The 22,377-nt window shown below is 35.6% G+C and overlaps 1 protein-coding gene across 9 annotated transcripts in view; it reads right to left on the reverse strand.

Moving 5' to 3' along the window:
- Window positions 1–22,377, reverse strand: part of Adgb (androglobin) — a 169,142-nt gene that overhangs the window by 142,587 nt on the left and 4,178 nt on the right. For all 9 annotated transcript variants that reach the window (XM_071612936.1, XM_071612933.1, XM_071612934.1 and 6 more), the window contains exons 2-5: window positions 10,017–10,179; window positions 5,504–5,596; window positions 2,348–2,419; window positions 1,522–1,731 (exon numbers count right to left, since the gene is read on the reverse strand). In XM_071612936.1, coding sequence (XP_071469037.1) covers window positions 1,522–1,731; window positions 2,348–2,419; window positions 5,504–5,596; window positions 10,017–10,179 — 538 coding nt within the window. The remainder of the gene's footprint in view (window positions 1–1,521; window positions 1,732–2,347; window positions 2,420–5,503; window positions 5,597–10,016; window positions 10,180–22,377) is intronic.

Consider the following 22,377-nt stretch of genomic DNA (forward strand, 5'->3'; position numbering starts at 1 on the left):
GGGCAAAACATATATACATAAAAATGCTCTTTTAGAGCCTTGTTTGTATTGGTAAAACACTGATTATAACCTATCAATTATATTAATGTAGCAAAATGCATTTACTTATTTATATATCCATAGAGTCGATTACAATATACATCAGAATATATCAGCATAGAAATGCCCATGGCTAGAAAAAAGAATCGTTTACAGAACAATAAGTATTGTATGAACTTACTGCTATAAATTACATATAATACATTTATGTAAGTTTATAAGAATAGAGGAAAGCTCAGGAGGGTTTAGGTGAAATTGTTGACTGATTGTCTGAGTAGGATAAAATTACAGGGAACTCTCTTTTCCTGCCTTGAACATGTTAATAGTTTTTGAATTTGCTTTACTAAAAGCATGTATAATCATAATAATTAAACATTAATATAGCATTTTCTTTTTGAAAGATAGTAATTGATAGAAAAATAATTTGTCCTACCTTGAAAACACTGTTCCTCAAATTTAATAAACACCAATGTCACTGAGAGTTGATTTAAAGAGCAGCATTCAGGTTGTTCCACCAGAGGGACTTGGGAGGTCAGAGGTGAGACATGGGAGGCAGGAGTTTATGAAGCACCAGAAGTACTGTAGGTGCTGAGAGATTTTTGTATCCCCAGTTTAAGGATCCTTGAATTCTACAACTATATTGTGCTTAGCATAAGGGTCAATGAGAAATAAGAGCTAACCCATTTTCATATGAACATATTGATAGCAACTGAGAAAAATTATGTCAATGTGTCTTTTTTCCTGTTTATCAGAGACAAATGAAAGCATAGAGAAGTTCAGAGAAAAGCCACCGACAGCAATTGGTCTTCCTTCCAAGTAGAGAGGAAAGGGCTTCAGGGAACCAAAAGATGCTCATGCTCACTAGGAAAGCAACTGGTACGATGCTATGTGCCCTCCACATCATTATCAATGACAGTGGAAGAAGAGAGGAAACTGATCTCTCTTTTATGACCCTGTTCCTACAGCTGCTCAATACAATTTTTATCTGGCTGATGTCAAAGAACTTTTTGTAATTTTCTTAGAATCCAGATTGGAAATAATGGAATTCTTTTATGGAAAAATGACATTCTGGTGTGAAAGTCAGAATTTTGAATGTCATGAAGAGAGGCCCTGCAAGGTTGCTTTACCCCAATGAAGACATAAAGGCAAACACTTCAGGAAAACACAGGAAAGGGGAAGAAGAAATTCTGTAACAAGACAAGCAAGGAAAATCTATCCCCAAGAAGAAAAAAGTAAAAAGGTAGGAAAGCATCAAGAAGGTGAAGAATAGTGAAGGGGAGATGTCTAATGAGGGACCAGGAAGACACCTGATTTAGTCTGACTGCTGCAGTCCTAGCCCTGTAGAGCTGAGACAGACCTAAAGAGGTGGGCTAAATGACTGGATCAGACTGAGATTTCCAAAGTGGACTAAATATTTTTTCCCAACCTTATATTTCAACATAAAAGCGTCATAAATTTTAATGCACATGAACTTGAACTTACCATCCAGTAAAGTTTCACAACATACTTTCCATAGCTATTGAACAAAGGCATATGACCCTTCACAGCCTTGCATAGGGAATAGATATGTTCCCAGGGTTTCCAGAGGAGAAGAGGAGGTTCCCCTGGAGTTCCTTTAAAATAATTGCTCAAAATCCCTCCATTGAATATCTTCCATACTGCATAGATTTCACTGATAATCCACCTCATCAGCTAGGAACAAACAACATTCATGTTATTTGGCTACTTTTCAAAGATAGATACTGAATTTAGAAGGAAATACAGTAAAAAAAAAAATTACTTCAATAGTGATATTAAAAGTCATTCCACATTTCGATTTTTCACCTACCAAATAAAATCATAAGTCTTGCTTTTCTTTTTAGGAAATACAGTTACATTACAAACTAATATCTAATAAAACAGACCTCCATTTGACATTGACATTTGTTCAGCTGTATGTGTGTGTGAAAGTGAGAGATTGAATTTATCTGAGAGAACTAAAGGCTTTAACAAATAAGTGAGATAAGATAGTAGATTTTTCATGTTCTCAACACACACAACAATATGTGGGATGATGGATATATTAATTTTCTTGTTGATGGATGTTCTATATTGTATACGTATATCAAATCATCAAATTGTATACCATAAAGACATATGATTTTTTAATTGTTAGCTATAGCTAAGTATACTTTGAAGTATACTTCAAAAAGTTGAAAAAATACAATTCTCAATTATAGAAAAACTGAAAGGTGGGAAAGGTAGACTTGCAATTGACTTCCTGAAAGGTCTTCTGCAAGGAGACTTCAGACAATGTTTCCCTACATACCTCGCTGCAGAGCAAATGCTCATTTGCTGAAAACAAGTCAAACATAATTTCGTTTTTCACAACTACTGGAACCTGAAATAAAAAATATATGTATAGATATTACTCCATAAAAAAACACACACAAAGGAAACACAACCTAATGAAACAGGCCCAAGCTGATCTCATTTCTTTCAAACAAAAGAGAAAAAACACATAAGCACTTTATTCCCTAAGATAATCCTTAGAGCTATAAGTGACATTAATTCAATGTAACACTGATAAAACAGAGTATTTTAATATGCAAATAAAATATTACAATATATTATATATTCAGATAAACTTAACATGCATACACACAGAGAGAGTTTAAAAAGTGATTTGAAATTTAAATTAACCACTCAAGTAAAACCTGAAGCTTAGTTAACATCTGGTAGCTGGAAAAATATCTTCATCTTGCATGAAAAATATTAGCTCTGAAAGTTTTTAAAAATCTTGTCCACCTTTAAATTCTATCACATTTTAAAATAAATTTGATGGTCATTATTTAATTGGGGTAACTTAAAAAAACAATAAAATAGGAAAATATTGCTTATAACATTTTAAATGAGTTATAATTCACATTAAAGCTTATATAGTTAACATTACAAATTAAAATGCAGATGGTCTTGATTATAAAATCAGATTTTTATGGAAGGTAATGTGATCTTTTATCTTCAATCACTTATACAACTAGTATCTTTAAAAAGTCAAAAAATGATTTTTTTTTTATGTTTGAGAAAAATTTACCTAAATCTATTTTGAAGATCTGGATTGATTCTTCTAATCATAAATCATAAACACAGTTTTTTGTAGTTTGACTATGTTGGAATGCTCCTAAAATACCTAAGCTTTCCAGCAAGTACCAATGTGCAGTGAACGTGATTACAGATAAGATATTAGATACTTAAATTTTGAAGTATTAGACATAATAGTCACCTGCCGACAGAATAAAAATGGGCACTGACATCATAAAAGATAACAGATATTAAGCAAAGGTCTCTCCAGTGGCATTCCAGTGTCTCTATTCCCTCCACCTGTACTGGGGTGAGAGAAATCTTTAAGATGTTTCACAGTGCTCAACATGATCAGTGCTCAAGGGTCTGGATCACTGACTTCTAGTGCTAAAAAATAAGCACATCTGATCAGTCACTCTGTGATCACAGCTTACTAATTAATTCTCTTGGTTGGAATGACCTTTGTCAACCCTGTTACCTTAAAGCCAGGATTTAAAGATCTTAGTAACATAACTTCTGACTTCAATCATGTCCTTTGATTTTGTCTTTTGCTTAGAGAGTTCTGTGGTATGTTCTGTATTGTTTTAAATGTGGGTTGCAATTATTTAGTGATTCATGAAATCAGCTTAGGGGAACAGGATTGCAGAAGGAGAGAGAGGATAAAATAGAACATATCTTATATAAGAAGATTGTTATTGCCTTGTGAAATTTTTGTTTCAACTTTATATATATGTACATTTAAGGAGCATCAATATTAAAGATAAAAGGTAGGTATCACTGTAGATAAGGACAATGAGGCTTGAATGCCACTATTCTAAAACATTTCCTACTTAGCCAGACTTTCATTTCTCCCTGATCTGGCCCACATTCCAGATAATGGATCAAGATGAGTCGTGCAGAGGGAGTCCATGTAGAGAGGCACAGAGAGGCGCAAGCACTGTGATACAGTGGTAGAAGTTCCATCCACAATGAGTGTATTTTTTTCATTACCAATGTATCTCCCAGAACTAAGAGCTCTTTCACAAAATTTTTATAAGTATTCGAATTTATAAAATTCTCACAAAAGTAAGCCATGAATATATAATAATTATATGATATACTATATAATTATTAATATTATTACTAATATACTATTTTTTGGGGGGGACCAGGGATTGAACTCAGGGTCACTCAAACACTGAGCCACATCCCCAACCCTATTTTGTGTTTTTATTTAGAGACAGGCTTTTTGCTGAGGCTAGCTTTGAACTTGTGATCCTTCTGCCTCAGCCTCCCAAGCCGCTGGGATTACAGGCATGCATCACTAAACTCAGCTAATTACTATTAATATCACTATCAACTGTGTTATATTGACATCACAGAATTTATCTTCTTCATGTCAGTGTTATCTAATGTTAACATTGATTTAAAAGCATGCCTTGTATATATTTGACTTGTTTTATTTAAAATGTCTTACAAGGCATTGAACACATTTTGATGAGCTAGGATGTGCCTTTTTATTTTCTTGTTTTAATAATTATTTAAAATTTGCATATATCCAGTTTTGTCAATTAGTATTGTAGATAAATGATATTGCATTAGTATCACTGCCAGTGGAGGCTAGAACTTTTAGGAATAAAATGGCTTTGTGTAGAGACAGAGATACAACAGATTCTGAAAATGTACAGAATCAGCTCCACTACAACCATTTGGTTAGGACAGAATAATTTATCTACTGGTTTTCTATGCATTAAATGAAAATGATATGAGATTCTACAAGGAAAAAACGCATTAGTGATTACTAAACCCCTGGAAACAAACAAAAAAAAATACACTCAAACTAACATAGCTATTAAGAAGTTAGATTAGTGTGTTTTAAAGTATCTAAGTGCTGTTTAAAATGAAGGTTTCTCAGACGATGTCCCAGTCAATATGATTCAAGTGGGTGAGCACGGAGTCCAGAAATGAAGTGGCCTTTGGAAAATGCTTACAGAATCCCTGCAATAGAGGAATCCAAATGCAAGCCTTCTGGACTGGAAAATTAATGCTAATTAACACTACAGGAAGCAGACCTCCATGCCATGTGAGTTTGTGCTACGCAAAAGTAAGAAGAAAATCTGTGCATCATAAATGAAGGAATACTTCACATAACATCTAAGCAATCACCTGTCATTTTGGAGAGAAGTAGAAAACTCCTGTCTCTCAAGTAATTTCTTAGAAATCAGCACAAAAACATATTAAACTATACTGATAAACTTAAATTTCTAGTTTAAATCCCCCAAACAATTATTTTTCTTCTTATTCTATGCCACAGGAAAAAATTCCTCTAAGTTGTTTAAATATAGCATTTTTTTATCATGTGGATATTGTATTCCTGTAGTTAATAAATATTTTGTTTAAGAATAAAAATAAAAATATTTCTTACATGACTCATTATAAAATCTTGTGGCCTTTTCCAGGAATGGATTTTCAATGATGGTGGTAGTTCAATCTTTCCTTCAGGGTCTTCAAACAAATGCTATATGAAAATATAAATCAAGTTTTTTTTTCATGAGGTTTTATTAAAATAAAAACAACTCAATCTTGATAAAAAAAACAAGTAAGTATATAGATTTGATCAACAATTAAGGATATATAAAGTAATTTGCATGTTTATTCTCAGAGCAAGTTCGTGGAATATTTGGAGGATTTAATAATTCTGTATATCACTGACAGAACCTTGATCCCTGAGCAGCAGTTTGATTGTAGAGACAGCAGCTCAAACAAGCACAAACTGCTCTGGAATATAAATTAGATATGGTGGGAAGATTATTTTGAATGAGCCAGATATGGACAAACTTTCCACTGAAAATATTTTTATTTTACTTGAGAAGGACTGAAACTATTTACTTAGTTGTCAGCTGCAGGAAACATAAATAAGATTATATGAGGGCTGGGGTTGTAGCTCGGTGGTAGAGGTCTGGCTTTACACCTGCGAGACTCTGGGTTTGGTCCTCAGCACCACATAACAATATATGAATAAAATAAAGGTATTGTGCCCAACTACACCTAAAAATAAATATTTAAAAAAAGATTATATGAAACTTCAACCTTTGACTTGACTTTTGATTATTAGTTATTATAATTAATCTTGTTCCTTTGAGAGAATGACTTTATATAGAGTGCAGCTGTATGAAATAATACAAATAGTTATTGAATTCTCATTATCCAATTTCTCCAATAGTAACACTTTGCAAAATTGTGTAGTATAGTATCATAACCAAGACGTTGACCTTGACACAGTCAAGTCCTAGAACAGCTTCATTGCCACAAAGATCCTTCCTATGCCTTATATAGCTACACCTACCTTCCCCCTTTGTAACCTATGTTTCATCTTTAACGCATGGAAAACAGTTTGCCCCACTATTGTGTAGATAGAATCATAAAGCATGAACTCTTTTGGATTGGCTTGTTCCCCCTCTCATCACAATGACCTACAGATTGATCAGAAATGTTGCATGCATTAACAGTGTATTCTTGTTTGTTGCTGACTAATATGTCACAGCATAGGCATTTATTTGTTTATCACATAGGTTATTTGGGCTGTTTATTGGCTACTACCAGTAAAGTTTCTATAGACTTTCATGTGCAGATTACACATTTTTGTGAACTTAAACTTCTATTTATCTGGGATAAATATCCAACAATACAATTAGTTCATTAATATTTTAATCCTATCTCTAGAAAGATATTCATATGTCAATTCTCCAATCCTTGCAGTATAGTAAGCTAGATATACTTCAGGTAGCTACTATGTAAAAAAAGTTCTCAGAGCTCAGAAGATACGGGGAAAATGGATTCTTACAAGAAACAACATGAAAAGTGCTAGAATTAAGAATAAAACACTTAAGGAATATCAGCATGGGAAGAAAAGGCAACTGTATTTCACCTAATAAGGGTAGGGACAGATGAACTGCTTTGTGGTTTCCTTAGTAATCCTATTTTTACCCTAAGACTGGTGTGACCTAAGAAATGGACTAAATTTGAAGACATTGACTGTTCACTTGACAAAATAAGTACATATGCTTATCTGGAACATTTGGCTTATTGCCAACTTTAAGATGCAGGACAAATTTGAAGAAAAATCAGGACACTTCAACATCTAGCCAAAGGGCCCGCAGAAAGAGTCTTAGAAAAACTGAGGTTTCTCAAAGGACTTACAGACTTCTGGGTTTCCCCTCACTTTGATTGTTTTTCCTTTTTTCTTACAAATATTAACTTAGTTATTTTAAAGTACTCTCTATCTGGCAGTCAAAGCCACCTGTGGCTCAGTTTCTATTATCTGATTTTTCCTGTTGGTTTTCAGCTACTTGGTTCTTTTTTCTTCATGCTTGGTTATTTTTGATTGAATAATATTTACTGGGTATAAAAATGAATATAGTCCCTCAAAAATGATACTTTCTTCCAGAGAGGAGGATTTTATTTCCTTTGGGCAGGTAGAATATAAGATGAATTTGACCCAGTTAATACCTGTTCTCAGAATTGGTAAAGCAACATAGTACATATTTTGGGGTCTGATGTTCAGCCCCATGACTCATATATGCTGCCCCCAAATGAAACAGACATCAACTCTCCAGCATACTTACTATTGCTCCATTCTTTATGCTTCCACCCTGAAAAGTGTTCTAAAAGACTTGACCTTGCTTTAATAACACTATTAAAAAGAGCGTACTATAGGGATACTGCTACATCGATGTTCATAGCAGCACAATTCACTATAGCTAGACTGTGGAACCAAATTAGATGCCCTTCAATAGATGAATGGATTAAAAAATGTGGCATTTATACACAATGGAGTATTACTCAGCACTAAAAAATGACAAAATCATGGAATTTGCAGGGAAATGGATGGCATTAGAGCAGATTATGCTAAGTGAAGCTAGCCAATCCCTAAAAAACAAATGCCAAATGTCTTCTTTGATATAAGGAGAGCAACTAAAAACAGAGCAGGGAGGAAGAGCATGAGAAAAAGATTAACATTAAACAGGGACGAGAGGTGGGAGGGAAAGGGAGAGAGAAGGGAAATTGCATGGAAATGGAAGGAGACCCTCATTGTTATACAAAATTACATATAAGAGGATGTGAGGGGAAAGGGAAAAAAATCAAGGGAGAGAAATGAATTACAGTAGATGGGGTAGAGAGAGAAGATGGGAGGGGAGGGGAGGGGGGGATAGTACAGGATAGGAAAGATAGCAGAATACAACAGTCACTAGTATGGCAATATGTAAAAACGTGGATGTGTAACCGATGTGATTCTGCAATCTGTATACGGGGTAAAAATGGGAGTTCATAACCCACTTGAATCAAATGTTTGAAATATGATATCTCAAGAGCTTTGTAATGTTTTGAACAACCAATAAAAAAAAAAACTCAAAAAAAAAAAAAAAAAAAATCCCAGAACTCGATACCAGACCTTTCAGAGATCCACAAGCCATTGATGAACACAAGTAATTTTTATACCCTATGTCAAAGTTTTCAGGCACTGCTTGCTCTCCCCTTCATATTATTTCTCTGAACCTGGAATGACTCATCATTAGGTCTTTTCCACAAATTCTTTTCCAGAGCTCGATTGTTCAACTAAGGACTTTCATACTCTATGATGTAAATTCTGAAAGCAACAGCCAACACACACACGCACACACACGCACACACACACACACACACACACACTCCCCATAAGTTGTGAACTGATGCTAAAAATACATAGAACAGTTTACATTTGAATTGAGAGTTTCAGAGACCTTTTGCTTCTGCAAGTTCCACAATGACTTTAGGTATGGTACAAAGAATGCATACCCACACAAATTGCTAATTTGGAAATTGTTCTGCAGGTGCAATAGAGCCAGCAATTAGATACATTTAATAAATATCCTTTGTGAAAAAAATTTACTGACATGAATCATGCAGTTTTTGCTTCTACCTTTTCTGAATAAAATTTAAAAGTTAATATTGACCACTTTAGAATTATCTATGCAAATGAAAATATGATAATTCAATCTAGCCATTTTGGCAATTTTGTTTGTGTTTTGAAATTTTTTTTGTTTTACAGATATTTTTTAATGAATTGCCTCACCTAATAACCAAGTCATATTTTAGATATAATCCAGACCTACAGAAATCTTTAGTAATTGAATATAAATTTTTTAGACCTTTTTTTTAGTTGTAGATGGGCACAATATTTTTATTTTATTTATTTATGTGGTGCTGAGGATTGAACCCAGTGCCTCATGCATGTGAGACAAGCGCTCTACCACTGAGCAACAACCTCAGCCTGAATATAAATTTTTAAATAGACAAAATAACCTAAATTCATATGGTTGGAAAGTTGAGAAACTCCACATAGCCCCAACCTCAGGAACACATCATGCTTATAAGACTAAAAGTAAACAACGAACAGTTCAGATCCAGGTATTAGGAGGGGATTCTGGGTTCTTATTTGGTTCTTATCTCACCATAACATCTCTTTAAAACCATCTTTCCTAAAATCTTCAGAGAACAGCAATTGTGCGGCAGATTCTCATTATTTATACCACCCTCTCTAGATGCCTGGTTTCTGGTTCCATTGCCTACACTGCTCTCTCTCTCTCTCTCTCTCTCTCTCTCTCTCTCTCTCTTTCTCTCTCTCTGTCTCTTTCTCTCTCTTCATTTCCCTTTATTTTATTAGGACTCCAATCATATCTCATTCCTCCCACTTACCCCAAAGTGATTTACCTAAGCTCAAGACTAAGGCTTGGAAGAACAAAGAGATAAGGGAGACCAGGTTGACAAAGACAAAATTTCTCTTTGGAATGGAGACTGTGGAGAAGAAGAATGAATACCTTTCCTGTTAACAGATCTTATTCCATTCTAAAACTAAAAACCCAAAGAGGATCTGTCTAATCACTGGTAAACCTACTTACGAACACAGGGCTTTTCCCTGTCTTGTCCTTTTCTTTTCCACTTTTGCCTGCATCCCACTTTTCTGCATTGATGTCAGCTTCACTCCATTCTGGCCAGATTGGGAATTTCCCCTTCTTTTGTTCACCAGAACTGGGTACTACATTGCTGCCAAAGGAGTACAGCCTAAAGAGAAAGGGGCGGGATTAGTTTAATTAAAATTTCCAAGATAAAAATATTGAACTAATTGCATGACATACCTTTAATTATCTTGTCAGCAGAATATGTTAAAGACATTTGTCAATCAGACAGCTTCTATATGTTTAGATTCTACAACTGAAATGACCCCAGAGAGATTATTTTAGAAGCATATTTTGATCATAAATTAATCCCTGCTTGTTAATGCAAGATACTCAAAACAAGTTATGAATAGAACTTTGTATGTATATTATCCTGAACACATAAGGATATTAAATATAATTCACACTTCCAAAAATCTTTTACTCATAATAGTAACAATTCTGAAATATCAGTTCAAACGTAATAATTTTGATTTACCCTATTATAAAAGTACTACATCATTATTATTTTAAAAGAAATCTACAAAATACAAATCAGGCAAATAAAAACATATCCCCCCTCCCCCCAACACCACCATTAATGGCTGCAATCTATCCTCTCAGACCAACATGGAAGATACACATATTTATTCAAAATTAAAATCATTCTGAATTTTCTTTTATAATATATGTTATCAGTATATTATTATATGTTTAACCGTGTCTATACATGGATATCAAAGTAGTAATTTAATGACTGCATATTCTAGTGTATATTCTATAATATACCATATTTTGTTTAAATGAGCCTCCATATTTGGAGGACACCATATTTGGAAATTTGGGGGCTTTGATTTTAAAAAACATTCATTTTTATAAACAAGACTATTTAAAAGGTGATTATCTTTTATTATTTATTATTGATTATCCTTTATTGATCATTCATTATTGTTAATTTAAAATCAAAAGTAGGAATCTTACTTAATTTCTCAAGTTTTTAAACTGCTCATGAGGCTAGAATGCTGCTTCAGATCTTGGAATAAGCAGTTGGAAAAAAATAACAAAGATATTGCCCTTAAAATGTTCAAATTCTAGGGGCTGGTTGTGGCTCAGTGGTAGAGCTCTTGCCTAGCATGTGCAAGGTACTGAGTTCAATTCTCAACACCACATATAAAGAAATGAATAAAATAACAATCCATCAACATAAAAAAGTTCACGTTCTAGTGAGTTGTAGATACAAAATAAATAGCATAAATCGAGGTAAATATTTACCATTGTTTTAACAGTGAAAAATGCTCAGGGGAAATATAAAACAGGAGGAAGAAAACTAAAAACTATGGTAAGTGCTCTTTGAAACAGTAAAGGAAAGGATCTATAATAAGGTAAGAATTAAGTAAATAGTTAAAGTAAGTGATGGATCAAGTCAAGTGGCTATCCATAGGAAGAATGTTCTAGGTGCAGGAAATAGCAAATATAAATATCACAAAGGAATCTTCCAGAAGCAAAGAGTATGCTGGCTTTTATTAAGAATAATTTGGAGACCAGTATGGCTGGAAGGTGACTAGAAGGGGAAGTGAAGGGACCTGACTCCAGAGAACAACAGGAAACATGAATATGGTACATGTTATTTGAAACAGGGAAGAGCAAGACAGGTGGCCAAAGCGAGGTTGAATAAGAGGAAAACATGGTAGGATTAAATTTTGAGCATTATTTTTGAGACAAGGGAGACTTCTCAGAAGGTTTTGAGACAACATGTGAGAGCTCATGGTGGCCTGGACCAGGTGATGACTGCAGAGAAGGCAAGGAGTAGGGATGTAAAGACCTTGGGGTGGTCAAGACCCAGGACAGGAGGTGGAAATGTCTGGGGCTTAGAGTTACTGGAAAGGTTAATGTTAAGGCTACTTATCAATTAATAGAAAAATAGTTCAATATGTTAGCAGTTTCCACAGTGCCTTGACACTCTGCATTTAAATATCAGAAATATAAGGAGGAAGCAACTAAGAAAACTGAGGGGAAAAGCAGTCAGTGAATAATGATCCCTGCCTATACTCTTCCTGGTCCCTGGACACCAAAGATTCTTGACCTTCCATGGCAAAAGGGAGTTTGTAGGTGTGACTAAATTAAGTATCTTGAGATGAGAAGGTTATTCTGGAGTATCTGGATGGGCCCAATGTCACCCCAAAGGTCCTAAAATGTGGAATAAGGAGACAGAAGAAGTGACTCCCGAAGAATGGTCCAAAGCAAAATTCCTGGCTGTGGAGGTGAAGAAAGGTGGCCACAGTTCAAGGCATGCCAGAGTGTTCTAGATGCTGGAAAAGATAAGAAAGGAACTCTCTTCTTGAGCGTCCAGGAAGGAAGGCAGCCCTTCTGACACCTTGAGCCTAGCTCACTTTGGATTTCTAACCTTTGGAATTTGGAGACAATAAATATGTGTGATTTTAAGCCACTGAGCTTGTTGTATTTTATTAGAGCAGCAACAGGAAACTGACCTCGTGAGAAAGGTAAAGCATAGCAAAAGGTGGTGCCCTGAAAACCAAGTGAGGCAGTTTTTTTTTTTTTTTTTTTAATGAGGGAATAGCAACAGATCCAAATGCTGCTGATCGTTCAAGAAATGGAAAATAAAAACAAATAGATGTTAAATTTACCAACAAGACACTTGAATCCTCTCTCCCAGAAGGCAAGAACTGGGGGGAGGACTTTCCTGGATGTTACAGCAATGCTCTCCTCTCTCCTCTCGTCTATTCCTAGTGCTTCATTTTTATGGCACCTGACAGCTCTCTCTGGAATCCTTTATTCATGAGCTTATTGTGTGTCTCCTCGGGCAGGATTTGGGCATTCCACAGTGGTAGGGAACTTTGGAGTTTTTGTCAATTTCCTGTATCTTTAGCAAGTAGAACAGTGCCTGAACAAAGCAGGAAATCTGTCTCTATTTATATGAACTAAAAGAAGGAATGTCTTTTGTCTCTTTATTTTTACAGTTCCTAATTAGAGTTGCTTCAAATTGGGGTATGTAGGTAGAGATGCCCAGATGCTCACTCCTCCTATTTCTGTTTCTTTGGCAGTTTGGCTGATAATGTGTGCAATGATGCGTTGGCAAATACGATATGGGGAGATGTGCTGTATCCCTCCTTCAGGCTTCTCAGACATTCTGTCGCTCTTTCCCTGCTTGATACTGGCTGTATGCTATGAAGACACCTTAGAAAATGGTTACACCACAGATTGAGGGAGCCAGGAACCCTATTCAGCAAACCATATTTAACAAATGCAGACCACCACTGTACATCCTCTTTCAGGCTCTGTTATGACTGATAAATATCCTTGTTGCATTAAATTGCTGAGGTGTGGCAGGTGTTCGATATTATAGCTAGTATTAATAGCATTGACTAATGCAGAGCGTAGCTCTTGGGATTTCAATATCATCTTAAATCATATATATATATATATATATATATATATATATATATATATATATACACATATACATACATATATATGTATCTATAAATGTATACTAGTTATATAACAGATTATTTTTCTATCATCTTAAATTTTTTTTAAAGATCAGTTTTTAAAACTCTTTTTTTTAACATTTATTTTTTAGTTGTAGATGGACACAATACAATGCCTTTATTTTTATGTGGTACTGAGGCTCAAACCTGGGTCCCGCCCATGCTAGGCAAATGTTCTACCGCTGAGCCACAATCCCAACCCTTATCATCTTCAATTTTCTAACTCTTGATTTTCTTGTTTGTTGTGACTTCAGCTTCTTTTGTGTATTTTTATATGTTTGTCCTTCTTAGAATTTTCCTCTCCTCCTCTACCCTTCTGCTGAGGTCATCTGTGTTGAGAGTATGTTCTTTCAATATAATATTGAGTTTTCTTCTTTTGGAAATTCCAGTGACTAAGGCCACCAGGACTACAGAAATACTAACAAAGTGGCTATCAATCCAGCAAGTCCCAGTCGAAGTGTTCATTTCTCGCGCGTGACTTTCTCTTTCTTTGGAGTTACTGTCCTCTAAAGGGATTTAAACTCTGAAAGCCATGCCTTTCTCTGAGGTTGGAGCACTCCCTTTCCTCATTTCCTCAGGACTGTGTCCTACATGTGTAAAAATAAAATATTATAAAGGAATGGCTCAGGAGAGATTCCTTGATCTTCAACTCCCTCCTCATTTCTGGATCCTAAAGATTCTTATTAAAATAAAAGCACCTCTAGGTATCATTATTTTCTAAAGAAAAAACTCAATCTACTATCTTACTGGAAAAGAAAGTCTGAGAATATATACACTGTTAAGAAGAAGTCCTATGAATATGTGAGGTAAAGATGAATAGAATAACTGACAAGGAAAACTATAAGTTCTTCATAGTATTAACAGAAAACTCAAGACATTATAAAATCTTCATTTTACTGAGGATTGGGATACACCTACAGATGAAAAGAAATTGGTGATTTTGTATCCCTAAAAAAAATAAAAATGATAAAATAACTTCTTTCAGGAAGCTCAAAATCTTAAAACCTATTATTTGAAAGGACCATCTAATTTTTAAAGAAGTAATGGCTCCACCAAAATTGTATTTTGCTTCTCTTTTCATTCTGTTAAGTGTCAGTAAATGTTCTGGCTCCCTTTATCACTAACTGGCATGCTTTCCTCGGAACACATCAAAGGTGTTTCCACAGAATAATACTTAAAAGATCTGATTAGAGGTGTCAAATCAGTCCAAAAGATCACCTGTAGTGTTATGCACACAACACAAACTCTGTGTGAATACAGCCCAATGTCAAATGAACTGTAGGCTTCAAATGACCATGTCACTTTTGAAACTTGGCACAGGCACAGTATGTATGCCTTTGAAGTCTGCTGGCAGAGTGGCCCTAGTGCTCTGGCATACTTGGGAGCCTCTAAGTATTCAGAGCACGTTATTCCTGGTCTCATCAATTCTGAGAATGAGCTAATGTTTAATCACAAAGCAATCAAAGAATATTTAGGAACTCATAATATTAGAAAATAAATTGCCAAGCTTTAGAAAATCTAAACATGCAGCCCTGAAAATCAGCTATCCACAGCTACTTTATTCATTTAGCAGTATAGTCAATTAGTAGTAAATGATTCAATTCATTAAAATTACAAGTTGGGGGCTGGGGTTGTGGCTCAGAGGTAGAGCGCTGGCCTACCATGCGTGAGGCACTGGTTTCGATCCTCAACACCACATAAAAATAAAATGAAGATATTGTGTCCCCCTATAGCTAAAAAATAAATTTAAAAAAAATTACAAGTTGGATAAAAGATTTCAAAGATAAATACAATAATATGGTGGAAATATTACTTTAAAAAACATCTTATTAAAATCAGCAAGGAATGTTTATAATATAAAATCTGTATATTCCAAATGGCCAATGTGGAATATTCTAAAATAAGCCCATGTTTGGAGGGAGGAAAAAATTTGGATAGCCAGGCAAAATGCTGGATTCCAGAGGATAAATTCTAAGTGTGAGTGAGTCTGTTTCCAGAGGAAAGAGGCTAAGCACAAAGGAAGCAAATGATTATGACTGAGAATCATTGGAAAATATGGGTGGACTAATCACAGAAAGAACTTGTTGAATTTGGGGCTAAAATATCATAATCCACAGGTAAATACTAGGAAATGGATTTGGACAGTAGCAAACCAAGCTTGAAAGTCTACAAATCTATCCTGGAAAAGAAGCTATAGTTAACCCTATAAATGTTGGAAGATTAAGAAGTCTTCATGAAGGAGCAGGTAGCTAGAGGGTTCATAAGCTCCTAGACTTGAACCAAGACAGGCACAGCTGCTCCTGTAGATTATGGTATAACAAGCAATGTGCCATTTCCTGTAATTCTATGAGGAAACAGAGAAAAGTGAAGAGGGGGCCTCCTTCTGCACAATGTGTGTGGCACCAGGGGTAGCACTTCCAAGGTAACAGAAATGGTCCAAATTTCCAATGTTAAGACTTAGGAGGGCGGGCTAATATAAAACTTAGGAAAAAAATGCTCATGGCAAATGCATCCATTAATCAGAAGAGACTGCTTTTGTCTTGGAGCAAACTGCTACAGGTCATCAGAAATTAACTATAGCAGGCAAACTGTGGTTTGGTTCTAGAACTCCTAGGGAGGGGTCAGAGTTCAGAGGAAAGAAGTATTCTTCAGAGAGTTTGTCAACTGATAAGAAATTATTTCAATATTTTAAGAGCCACACTGTCCTTTTTGTCCTTTCTATGAGAGTACACCAACTGCATTTCAGCAATTAGTAGAGTTGATCATCCTTAAAGATTATCAATGGCAGAGAATTATGTGCATGAGTTTAAATTATCTACAACAGATGAACTAAAAAACTAAAATTATGGAGCAAAATTAAGAGAAAATTATATATCAACTTTGGGGAGAGATATTGAAGGATACCTAAATTAATGAATATCTATAGATATATACATATATAAATATATAGAATCAATATTGGTAAGACATTAGTGCACCCCAAATTGACGGAGTTTCAAGATAATCTAAATCAAAATCCTAGCAGGTTTTTCTTAAAGAGTTTGACAAGCTGATTCTAAATATCATATGGAAGCACAAATAATCCTGAATAGGCAAAACAACTTTGAAAAAAAAGAAACATATTGAAAGACTAAATAATATTTGTGTTTTAGTCTCATTAGTAAAGCTACATTAATTACAATAATTGGATGGTAAGATGGTGGCATTAAGACAAACAGATCAAAGGAATAGATATGAGAGTTGAAAAATAGGCCCACATGCACATAGAGACAACTGATTTTTACCCCAATCACAACCTATGTGTGTAAGGAGGTGGGGGGAAAAAGGAAAGAAGAGGAGCCTGGAATTTTAAAGCATGAATTAAGGAAATTCAAAACATAACTTCACAAGAACAATATTATCTGTTCATAGACTCATAATATGTAGTTAAATTTAAGTCTACACTCTGTCATATACTTGATTGTCAAGTCATACTACATAGGATATATTTTGTCTCCATCATATACACTATTTTTGGAAAAAAAATAGTGCATAATTTGGAATTGGAAAAACATCAAAGTTGTCTTTATGTATAATAATTAAGTTTATTAAAATATATTTTATATTTTATAATCCTATTATTAACAAAATACTAAAAAATAACATTTTTGAAACTTAAAAGCACTCATTAACCACATATTTTTCAAAGGCAACAAAAATGACAAGATTATATAACACAATAAAAGATCCTTGAAAAATTATCTTCAAGGAAAACATTGGCTGGTACAAATGTATACAGCCATTGGAGACTTTTAAGCATTAATAATAAAAGCCCAACTGAATCTGCTTTATGGAGACACAGACACATTCATATATCTGCTTTAATTAGATTATTTTATGGAAGCTGCTTGCTGTAAGGGTATTAAAATTCCAATAAAATGAAGGTCTGGAATTTTGCCATTGTTTTCTTAGAGCAAGCTGTTCAGTGTAAGAACATGATTTTATTCCTAGTGGGAGGCAGTAGACTTAGGCAATGTGCAGTCAGATGCCTTCCTAAGTAAGTTGTGTCAAAATAGCCTGAAGGAATCTGAATATGAATAGAATTACACAATCCACTTAATTTGGGCTAAGGGCATTCTCAGCTAAGGGCATTCTTCAGAAAATCAAATATGTAAGGAAACAAACTGCAAATGGAAAGTGTTTTTAAAATCAAAAATATTTAAAACCTTCTTTCCCTTCCGTTTCACCAAAATTCTTTAAGTAGATATTCAATTTGAAAATTCAACATCTATCCATTTTTTCCCCAGTACATTGCGCTTGAGTGAATACAGAGATTTAAAAGATTTTTGTTTCAATCCTCAAATAATTTAAAATTCGTAAGAATAAATACAGGAAATAGGCAAAACGTAAGGGCAAAAGTTGAAGAGTGTTATAACAAAGTTAAAAACGAAGTGCTTTCTTAGCACTCCCTCCCACAGGGAAAGTCAATGTTGTCTGCAGGAAAAGAAGACCTTTGGAATAGGATGGGATTGGGGTGGTGTGAAGGCCACTGCAGACACAGAAGAGGAGATGGGAAGGGGGGTGGAGGAGGAAAGGTGGAAGAATGGTAGTATATTTGTATTGGGCTGATGCAGGGGTAGGAGGGAGCTGAAACTGAAGCTTTCTCATTCTCTCTCCCCACCCTACATCCACCTCCCTGTTCCTCTACTTCTCCTTTCTTTCCTTCCTTCAATCTATTTTTTTTAAGCAGAAACATCCTACCAGCCTTTTGGTATAGTGAGAAGGTTACTAATAGCATCTGCATATAAAGTAAACTGGATAAGAACAAACCTGACTAAAGGCCAGGGGATTTGAATGTTTTCTTTGTGGTTCTACCTGGAGTTACTAAGGGCCTCAACTTCAGGAAGTCAGGGAAGAAAATAAATGGGAGCCAAGGATAAAAATTAGAAGAACAAAGAAAAGAGCTGGATGTAATAGGAAATGAGAGGAAGGGGTCAGAGGTGACTGACCTCTGAGTTAGGGTGACTGGAAGTTGGTGATAACGTTCTCTAATAGGAGCAACACAGGAGTGTGGCCTTTTGGGAGAGAAGAGGAGGCCTCTGGTTTTGTCAGGTTTGATTTGGAGCAGGAGGACACACCCGAGTGGGTTTTCCTTCTTACACAGGAGCTTATTTTCATGACAAGGATCACAGATGTTAATTTAGCTGAATTAAATCAGGAACAGTTGTTTTTGATGATCAAAAGGAAGTAAAAAGAGATTTTAAGTCAGACCATCCGAGAATGATTTACTTTGGGGTGTGGAAGGAAGAAAACAAGATGGGGCTAATGGGACAGAGAGGAGCAGAAAAGAGCCAGAAAGCGGAGATTGAGCTGCAGTTCTGTGTGTTCCCTTGCGGGTGTCTGAGCAGCCTGGCATAGGCTGCTGTGCTGCTCTGGCCCCAAGTCAAGTATGCAGGCCGCTAGGATCTTCAGCTTCTGCCATTTCCCAGGATATGACACCTTCAGCAGCAAAGCCGAGATTTATGAAGAGCAAACATTATCATGGTATGCAAATACACCACACAGCCTTCCTAATGACTCCAGTCGGAATCCAGGAAGGGAACAAACAGGTCTGTAGGACCCAAAGGCTCCTACATGCACAGGCTCAAGCCACCCTATTTTTACACAGACCCAACTATTTTTCTCATAACATCATTTCTTGTGGTGTAAATTAGTCTTAAATTTTTCCTAGACCTTGACCCAAGGTACAGCAAGCATGTAACTTTGTCTCATTTATTCATCTGCCTTTTCCATCACAGTACTATGCGGAAGTGTCCTGCTACGAATTTGTGCAGTACACAGACTTAACCCTTGACTTTAACCTTATCCAGTTAAACTCTCACTGCATTTCTGGCTCATGCCTGGGACAAAATCAAGCAAAATAGCCACAGTCCTTCCTTCTTTCTCTCCCTTTCCTTGTACATCCACAAGGATTTGATGACATGTATTTTATTAATGACTAAACTGACATGTGCTCTATTCTTGGAATCAATAGATGGTGCCCCTGAATACCCCCTCTACTAAAAGGGGTCCTCTTGGAGTTTTGTTACTCAAATACAAATGCTACAGAATGACTGAAAGTGAAGAGCCTGGTGGCAGCTTTGGGTTGACCCTGGCTCCTGAACCCTCTCCATGGACTGGAGACTGGGGGTTGAGGTTGGGGGCAGAAAGGGCGCACTGGTAGTCTTTTGAGAACTTAACTTAACTTAACTGAAGTGATATATAAAATTCTGATATTAATCAGAAGAATGGAAGAAAAATAAAATATTTGAAATACAGTGTTCATTTTGACACCGGTAACCAAAACAAAACAAATTGTAAGTATTTAAAATATACCATGAATTAATTCAGTTCATTCAGTAATATAAATAAATGTGCCTACCGCCATATAAAATGGAATTCATTAGCTTGCACCTACCTTGGAAAGGAAGGTTCACAATAAAATTTAAGGAAAGACCCATTGGGTGAAAATGAGAAAGACTGACAATATTTCATCCAATCTTTCATGTTACACAAATTTGTCAAACATATATTTTTAAACTGTCCTGGATATAATTTTTAGTCATTTTATGTCACATTTAGTGGAAAAATAAGTTTATTATATATTATTTAAATTAATTCCTTGATTTAAATAATCTGTGGCCTAGAAATGTCAAAGTAACATGAAAGTCAATTAATTGTTTTTAAATATTCCCTTTTCATGGAGCACTGGCCTGCTCATCCAGAAGCATTAGCAATGATGCTGTGAGTATCAAAGAATAAATTTGATTGTTTTTAGTTAACAATGAGTAACTCATTCTATGAGTCTATAAATTTAAATCTTTTCAAACTAACCTTTCTACCTGTCTAATAATTCCCCAGGGCAAACTTAAATCTGCTTCTGCCTCAAAGCTAAGAAAACTCAAATATGAGCAACTAAAAAAAATTTTTAAAAAAAGGCTTTATTGTCAGAGATGGTTCACAGACAATGTCAACTTTGAATGAATTACTACATAAATGTTCAGGTGAAGATTATTTCAATGGGAGATCTAAAGGCAGGCACCGTTAAGATGAGGGCTTTTTGGCTGAAGGTTTTATTAAGAATTTGCTAGTGACATGTATCTAAAGCCCTGATCTGCACCAACTGTTTCCTGGGGATGGGATGCCTATGACAGGACCTCTTCCCTCTGGCTTCTCATGGTCTCACCCTCCAATTCAGAGGGATTTATGGCTTGGCTACTATGCCAGGGTTCCAGTTCACCTCAGTCAAATCACACATGCATTTATTAAATACACACTGTGTCAGCCCCCAGGAGAACACAAATGACTTAGGTGAGGTGTTCAGAAATCTGTCCTTGAATCTCATGGACACACATTGTTTTCCTTTTCTTTTCAGACATGATGACATCACTGCCACATTATACTGCCACTGCAGGATGGAACCTTGGCTTCTGCAGTCTTCAACCACAATTAGCTCCCATGCCAGCAAACCCAACCATCTTTCACTGTGTTTCTCAATGTATCAGGAGTGCCCAGAATTGGACATGTCCCATTCTCTCAGACCACTGCCTTTTGTTGCTACGATGATTTTAATCCAGCACCAGATCCATGTATGTGGAATTATACCTCATAAATCATTATTTGGTTATTTAAAGTCATTTGCCTCCCCACTACATAGAGTTCAAGTTCTTTAATCTGTCCCTCTCCTACTGAACACTCACTTTAGATCTTTGATGTGTCAGCACTGAGTCAGTTCATAACCCTCCACCCAGCCAAGGAGCACCATCTCACTGCCCAGTAGCTGTTAAAGGTTTGCAGGAGTAGCTCCAGAGGGAAGCAGCTTCCTCTCCTCTGGCTCACACAAGCCTCACACGGGAAGTCTCAAGATTTCTTTTACCTAACCCCAAGCTGACACCTATGATTTCTAATACGCCCCTCCCCTTCACCATACCAAAAATCGTGATGTCACCATATATTTCCTACTTACTTCTGCATGAATCTTACCCCAGTCCAGTTTACAGATCCTTTGATAAAAGCTACCATGTTTCACAATCCCTTACTCTTCAGGGCTCACTGGTGACTTGAGAAGGAGATATGATCTTTAAATGGTTGGGAAATGTACATAGAGTTCCCTCTGGAGAAGTTTCTATCAATGAAATTAACCTCTTAAATTTGTTAATTGACTTGAGTTGTTAAAATCCACAAAGGTCAACTGGGGAAATCACAAAGCTCAGTACGCACCTGGTTTCCTTCCTCCAGGGTCCCTTCTCCTACCTCTGCCTTTCCATGTGGACTCTAAGGAGTGACCCTGGAGCTATACAGGACACCTCCTTACTCTGACTTGCTTTCTTTGGAAGGTTCTTTTTCTGATCTCTGCAGGCAGAGGATCATCTCACTTACCAACCACGATGCTTATTTCGCTGAACCTGCTCTCTTGAATCTCATGTTAAGAACTCACTGAATATTCAGTAAGATATTTATTTCATGTTGATTTAATATTATTATCATAATTCAGCTTTTGCAATAGTCCTGTCTTCAAATTTCATAGAAACAGATGTTAGTCTTTTCCAAAAATTCTACAATATTTAGATGTGCCTTATGTTTACAAAGAGATTCACTTGAAGACTAAAAAATGCATTTCAATTCTGTTTTGGAAAGAGGTTTGAAGATATTTCATCATCATTACTAATCTAAAAGTCTATACAGTTCTCTTTAGTAGAACAGATTATTTGTTTTTCCATCTTTGTTTGAATGTACTATTAGAAGTAAAACAAAATTTTGGGCCTATAAATGCCATATTGCGTTCCAATCTCAAACTG

Source organism: Marmota flaviventris, chromosome 6 (genome assembly GCF_047511675.1).
Source record: "Marmota flaviventris isolate mMarFla1 chromosome 6, mMarFla1.hap1, whole genome shotgun sequence".
Taxonomy (NCBI): Eukaryota; Metazoa; Chordata; class Mammalia; order Rodentia; family Sciuridae; genus Marmota; species Marmota flaviventris.